Source organism: Euprymna scolopes, chromosome 24 (assembly GCF_053919585.1).
Source record: "Euprymna scolopes isolate OS-2025 chromosome 24, ASM5391958v1, whole genome shotgun sequence".
Classification (NCBI taxonomy): Eukaryota; Metazoa; Mollusca; class Cephalopoda; order Sepiida; family Sepiolidae; genus Euprymna; species Euprymna scolopes.
The window spans coordinates 43,763,316-43,770,815 of NC_136505.1; the positions used below are offsets into that span (position 1 = coordinate 43,763,316).

The following is a 7,500-nucleotide window of genomic DNA, read 5'->3' on the forward strand; positions in this document are numbered from 1 at the left end:
CTTCCATAAAATGACTTGTGTTACATTATCCAAAACTTTGGGAGAATAACATTCAAGATGAGAACAGTAATCCAAACAATCTAAATATCTGCTATCGTTCCTCATCTCAAAAATTCAGAAGCATCATACCAAGTTGGCATGGACCCAAATTACTACGAACATAGATATGACTTAACACTTTTTTGTTTCATAAACACATCACATATTTTGAATTGGAAAAATAAACAATACATCCTTTCCACCATTTGCTAACAAGAGTCATTGTCCAAATACGCTTGAAGAAGTCAGAGATTACATCATCCTAAATGTTATAGCATTCAAGATGAGAATAGTAGCCTGAACAAGGGCCCAGACAGGAAGGATCAGGGGGAGGTCCAAGTTTTTGTAGCAAAAACTTTACAAAATATAATGTTTCGCTTTATTTTAGTAAAGTTTTGTTTCATTTGTTTTTCATCATAATTAGGGCAACCTAAAAATTGTAATTAATACTCATTAAATATTCTTATAATGTGAAATTTAAATATTTTGATTGATTTATGAAATTTTTTTTTCTTGTCAAATTACTCAACCTGAGTACAAAGCAAAGCGAAAAATAAACAAAACGATATGAAAAGTTTCATTTTTGTATAAAAAAATAAAAATAAATTAGTAAATATTTTGAATGAAACGGAACAAAACGAAACGAATCCAACACTGTAAAATTCTTCTACAGGTGTTATTGAGGCAGTATTGTGAAATGGACTTGCAAGCAGTAAATAATTCCCCCATTAGCAGGCAAATTATTTATAACAAGGCAAATGCCTATCTCTGGCTGCTCTACTAGTGCTTTAAATTAGGGAAAAAAAATTTGGGTGACTTCTCTGAAGGAGTGGGAGGGGGGTCCAACAAGCATTGAAAGCACAGAAAGCATGGCTGAACAATTCAAATAATACATACCTTCATCTAAAAAGTTTAGAAACATAGTTTGGAATTGTTCGGGTTTGAAATAAAACATTGATGACATCAGTCCCACTATTTTTCAGACCAATCTTATATAGAAAGTAGGAAAAAAATTTCTTCATTTTGAGATTAATAGGCGAAGCAGTTTAAAATTTAAAAACCAACAAAAAAAAAATGGAAAGAGATAGATTCATTAAAACATACAAATGCTAAATGTTTAATTAAAAATGTTTAAAAAATGTTAACCATCCTCTCAAATGAATAATGTTGAAACTATTTCCTAAAATAAAACAGATTTATTTACTTATTCATTGAACTAAAGGATCTTGATGACCACTTTACCCAAACACCATATTTTTTTTTAATATCTAAACCGTCATCAAACATTAATCTAATATATAAAAGGCTATATGTTTGTCTGTCTGTCTCGATATTTTCAAACTCTATCTCTACCAAAACTAAAAATTGCAGAGCGGCGCTAGGGGTTCAAATAATTGAATTTTTTATGGACCCTCCTTTTATGGGTCTTTAACAGATTAAAATGGTTTTTAAGGGGTCAAAAAGGGTTAAAAATTGAAAACCTCATTATGCATTTTGTACATTCATCTTAGTTTATTTTTAATTTTTAATTAGTTCATGTGCATGTCACGTTGGTACTGTGGTAATGTTATCAGCTTTGAATGCTACAGTTTTGCGTTCGGTTTCGATTCTATTAGGTTGGTGCAAAAATAATGTCGTTTTTTGACGTTCAACTATATAAATATAAACGACATTATTTTTGCACCAACGTAGTAGCTAATGGCACCCAAATACTTCTTTTTACTTTTGAAATCACGACTCTATAATAGTATCTACCAAATCTGGACAGATTCAAATATCATATTTAAGCATATTTTATGATCGGGCAAAGCCGGGCACCCCCTCCCCCTGCTAATTTTGAAAAAAAAAAAAGGGAATGTTTACCTGAAATATACTGATGCCAAATATGGATTCCTTTGCTTGTAAACGTCTGGGGAAAATCACTTTGATCGTTTTTTGATTGAAGTCATATGAAGAAACAACACCTAACAAAGTATCAGCCCAGTATAAGCTGTAACAAAAAAAAAAACAGAAAAATATTAAACAACGTTGGTTTTATTCACTTTTATTATTTGGAAAATTTTACTTTCATTCACCCTGGGTCCAAAAAATAGTCGCCAATCCAATAGGTCCCACACTCTCGGCCAAGCTCCAACCACCGTTGCATCACCACACTATCACATCTCTGTGCCTGTTTTACAAATATTTTAATGCAATGTGCTCTGATGAACTCATAACACTTGTGCCCCCTCGGCATAAATACTCCTGATTAACCTGACAAGCAACAAAATCTCACCTCTTCACTATAGATATTCCTAGATACTAGAAAGCTTTCTACTCTAATGGTTTCTTCCCTCGGACTGCTAGATTTTAGAATCCCCTCCCTATTTCCTGCTCTCTTAACTGTAATAATCTGTAGAATTTTAAATGTAATGTGAACAGACATCTCACTGCTCAACTCCCCACAATCCCTTGTTAAACATGATCCCAAATAATAGCTTCTTACGTTCCAAGTAGCAATATGTCTTGTTCGAGGTATGCAAGGTAGAATGCCACATATAAGGGGGCAGTATGAATTAGGGGCCTCTTGATTGTCATTATATTTTCAATACTCCCTGCATGTGTGAATCGTAGCTTTGTAGAGATATATTATACTGGCAGGTATGAAAAGTTTTCTAGCATGGTAGGGGGATCCCACTGTCTACCAAGTTCCAATTGCTGTCCCATCAACGCAATGTTGCATCCCTTTCCTTGTTTTCCAAGTATTTCAATGAAATGTGCACTGACGAATTAGTTGCTTTGATGTCCCCTCAACATAAATTACACCAGACAAACCTGACCATCAACTAAATCCCATTCATTCACTGTAAATATCCCCAGATGCCCGAAGGCTTTCTATTATAAGAGCTTATTTCCTCAAATTGCTAACCTTTGGAATTCCCTTCCTGCACACTGTTTCTCTGAGTGTAGCAGCATGCAGAAATTTAAATGTAATGTAAACAAACATCTTGCTGCACAACTCTTCACTTTGGATGCCTCTATGGATGTTATATATTAGGACCCTACGCTAGTAAGTAGAGCTATGTTAACCAGTATGAATTTTGGGAGAGTTACATTAATTTTGTTCTTTTTTAATTGGATTTTCACTCCAAACAAGGCACATTGCCACATTGATGTAGGAGGCTACTATCTAGGACATAATTTACACAGATACTATGTAGGGAGTTGAGTAGCAAGATGCCTGTTTACATTACACTTGAACTTCTGCATGTCAGTACAATCAGGGAAGCAGGGACGTAGAAGGGAATTCCAAAGTCTAGCAGTCATAGGAAGAAACTATTAGAGTAGAAGATTTTCTTACATCTAGGGATTTCTACTGTGGAGGGGTGGGATTTTGCTGTTTGTCAGGTTTGTCGAAAATATTTATGTTTAGGGGGTACATGGGCTTGTAGTTCTTCTTAGTACCTACCATTAAAATTCTTGTAAAACAGGCAGAGGGATGCAACATTTCGTTGATGGGACAGCGTTTGAAGCCTAGCTGACAGTGCGGGACCTATTAGGTTGGCGACTCTCTTTTGAACACTGTTTAAGAGGTCAACCTGGTGGCAAACAGAAATAGAGCCAATACACTTAGCGTGAGTGAGACAAGAGGAGTTAAGGTGTAGATCCCTAGACAAAACATGCTAGAAATCAAGTGTTGAATTATTAAGATAGAAATTATATTGCCCGTTCAGGACAGAGTTTGAAGGCAAATGGAGGCAAGGAAGTGACTAAACAAGACGTACAAACAATATAGAAATCTATGCAAATATTTCCTCAAGACATTTTAAGACTAAGTAAGAAAATAAAGTAAGAAAGAATTAATTTTAGCCTCTCTTTGGTCTCTCCCCTTGTGAACGAATTTCTCTTTCCCAATAAAACCTTTGGCACCACAACACGTTTCCATTGTTTCATGCATGAGTTAAACAAACTGTTGGAAACATATTTGTGAAATTCTAGTATCAGCAGAAGTTCATACACACATAATAACTACATGACGAGTTTTCGCCCTTGGTTGGTTGCATAGTTCTTATAACTAAGCTTGGTGGCACAACTAATTCTCTTTTACCACGCTCATTAAAAAAGGCGATTTCTTTTTTTCTGCTGACATGTTCGTAGAATGACACGCTGAATTCCATCTCTTTGGAAACATGAATTTTCTAGCTCAAACTTTTTTGGTCAACGCCTTGAGCATTTTGTCTACTGTGGACACTAGTTGCCTTCTTCCAAGATCAACGACCATGATTATATGAACTGAGAGAATTAATAATTAAATCAGGTTTGACATTCAAACTTCTTGCACACTTCAAAGACTGTGGGGAGTTGAGCAGCAAGATTCCAATTTATCAAATTTTCCACTTCTAACGATTACTATAAGATTATCTCATTGACTACTGTACACTCATTAACCCTTATCCTCGAGTGACTTTCGGGCCTTGATAAGTGGTGATTCCTTTGTAAAAAAAAAAAAAACGAGTAAAAATATATCGTTGTTATATTTACACTGATTTCACTAAATACACAAATGAATAATAATTACAATCATATACAATGATCGTTGTTTCTAAATCTCATTTATCTTCTATTTCTGTCACCACTCCAAGACAATCAATAGTCAGTAGACAACGCAACCATACAGATCAACTGCCTCATACATGAACAAAAACTGATCAGACCGCGCACGTATGTAAAAAAGATTTTCATTAATTGATTTGTTTCTTGCTCGTTCGCCAACAATAACACACATGTGTAAAACTATGCATTTTTTAAGACTATGAGCTAAACTTTCGTTTACCTTGTTTTGTTTGATGATAATGTTACAAACAAATTTAATGACTCTAAATCGATTACTGACTTAGTATTCTTCGGTTACAGAATCATACTATTTCTCAAAAAAGATTTTCAAATTAATTTCAATTTTCCAGATTTCTTCCGTTTATGAAATCCTTAAATTGTTTAGTAAGTTCCCAAGTCCACAGGTTCAGAATAGCTTTCGAAATAATGTTTTTTTTTTTTTATTTCGGAATTTGGGAGGTGACGTTAGCTAAGTGGTTAAAAACACAGACTGACAACTTGGGTGTTCCAAAGTTGAATTCAGTTTTCTCCACAAAATCATTTGCATTTATATGTTGGCAACCTGCACGTGGTCTCTCATATAAGTACCTGATGTCTTTCTAGAAATAATTCTGACAAGAAAAATATCGAGGAAACTAATGTCAACAATAGAGTCTTCGGATTCATACGATATGATGATGATTTCTGCACTGTTCTTAAACTGCAGAGGTAGAAATATCTTGAAACCGCAACGCGTCTCTATTGTTCTATGCATGAGTTTTATTTGTCTATGTTAAACAGTTGATCAACAGCCATGACGCAACTATACAGGTCAACAGTCACACACATGGAAAAGTGACGATTAAAGAATGAAGACCAGACCGCGCACGTATGTAAAACGACTTTATTTTAATAAATTTTTTCTTGTCCTCTCACTAGCAATAATGCACATGTGCAGTGAGTGCGCGTTTATGTGCAAAAACAATGTGTTTCTTCCTCTCATTTAATTTGTTACGAAAATGTTGCATTTCGATCTATACAAAAAATATGCATGGACGTGAGTATTTGCGCACATCGTTCGACTGGTATGTGGTAATTATATTTGTGAGGAAGAAGAAAGCGTTGCCTGCAACGAAAAGTGTCAGTGAAACCTTCGCAATGCTGAGGACATTGAGAAAGTTCAAAGTGTTGCAACTAACTGAAATGCTTTTCGTGTTCCCATAGAATATTAAGAAAGGATGATTGTTCCAGTGTAAGCAAAGAGAAATCTCCTAAATTATTTAACATAATCAGCCACAAAGAAGGAAGAAATTAACATAATGCATACTATGCACTCTCGCCAGATGGTGTACCAAACTTTGGAAATAATGAAACGCTATCAAAGACCGTGCACGTATGTAAAAAAGCCTTCCATTAATTTATTTATTACTTGGTGTCCCTATTTACAGTGCCTCCCCACAGAACAGAGTTAGACACCAGGGTCGTTTTTTAATGTGGAGAAAAAGGAACAAAAATAAAAATTGTCTCAATCGTGAAGGATTTTTTTCTCCACTGACAGAGAACAAGAAATTGAAGTGCAGCATCTGAAGAACAGATACTACACTATGATCTGGTCCTGAAGGACTTGGTGTCTCACTGGCAAAATTCGACGAAATTGTATGAAAAGACGGTTCGTTTCAGAGTCTTTTGTTTTATTAAACTGTTACACTATGAAAAGATCCTTGCAATAACCCTTATCCCTGAGTGGCTTCCGGGCCTTGATAAGTGGTGATCACTGTGTAAACAGCTCAATATTTATTAATACATCACATCGCCGTAATAAACCACATTTTGTATGTATTTATATTTAAATATTTATAAATAAATATGTACCTTCTAATTATATAAAACTATTGCAACAGACGTAATAAAATTCTTTTTCTTTTCTTTTTTTTTATTACATTTTAACCCCAAACAAAGCACATTACCACTTTGGTGTAGGGGGCTACTATCAGGGGCAACAGCTACTGGGGTACTATGTAGGAAGTTGGGCAGCAAGATGTCAGTTTACGTTACACTTGAATTTCTGCATGTCAGTACAGTTGGGGAAGCAGGGACCTGGAATGGAATTCCAAAGTCTAGCGGTTCTGGGGAAGAAACTACTGGAGTAGAAAGATCTTTTACATCTAGGGATCTCTACTGTGTGGAGGTGGGATTTAGCTGCCTGTCAGGTTAATCAGGAGTATGTATGGTGAGGGGACACAAGTGCTATGAGTTCATCAGAACACATTCCATTAAAGTATTTGTAAAACAGACACAGAGATGCAACATTGCAGTGATGGGATAGGTGTTAGAGCTTGGTCGATATTGCAGGACTTATTAGATTAAATACTCTTTTTGGACCCTGTCTAGTAGGGTACACTCTTCTATAAAATCGGATTGTGGCATTGTTAAATTACGATATCAAAATCGTTTAAAGTTTTAATTCCTTAATGGTTAAAGTTGTCAAAATATCTTTCTTTTTTTTTTTTTTTTTTTTTTTTGTCCCCAGTAAACATTGACATTGATTTTTGAATTTCCTGTTTAAACATTCAACCATGAAATTTAACTTTACTTTTTGTTATTCATTTTATTCACGCATAGTCAACTACAAAGAAGGAAGAAATTAACACAATGCTTACTTTGCATTCCAATTTACTACATTGACACTTCTAACGATTCCTATGATATCGTCCCATTGACTACTGTCCACTCTTTAGCCCTTATCCTCGAGTGGCCTTTGGGCCTTGATAAGTGGTAACTCCTATGTAAAACAAACAAAAAAACTATGCACTCTCACCAGGTGTCCCAAACTTTGGAAATAATGAAATAATAATAAAGACCGCGCACGCGCACGTATGTAAAAAAGAT

General features: G+C 35.1%; 1 protein-coding gene across 2 annotated transcripts in view; it reads right to left on the reverse strand.

The window, feature by feature from the left end:
* The window catches only part of LOC145246679 (low-density lipoprotein receptor-related protein 6-like), a 166,729-nt gene that overhangs the window by 71,482 nt on the left and 87,747 nt on the right, over positions 1-7,500 (reverse strand). For both annotated transcript variants that reach the window (XM_080108393.1, XM_080108394.1), the window contains exon 9: positions 1,903-2,029. In XM_080108393.1, the coding sequence (XP_079964519.1) occupies positions 1,903-2,029 (127 nt within the window). The remainder of the gene's footprint in view (positions 1-1,902; positions 2,030-7,500) is intronic.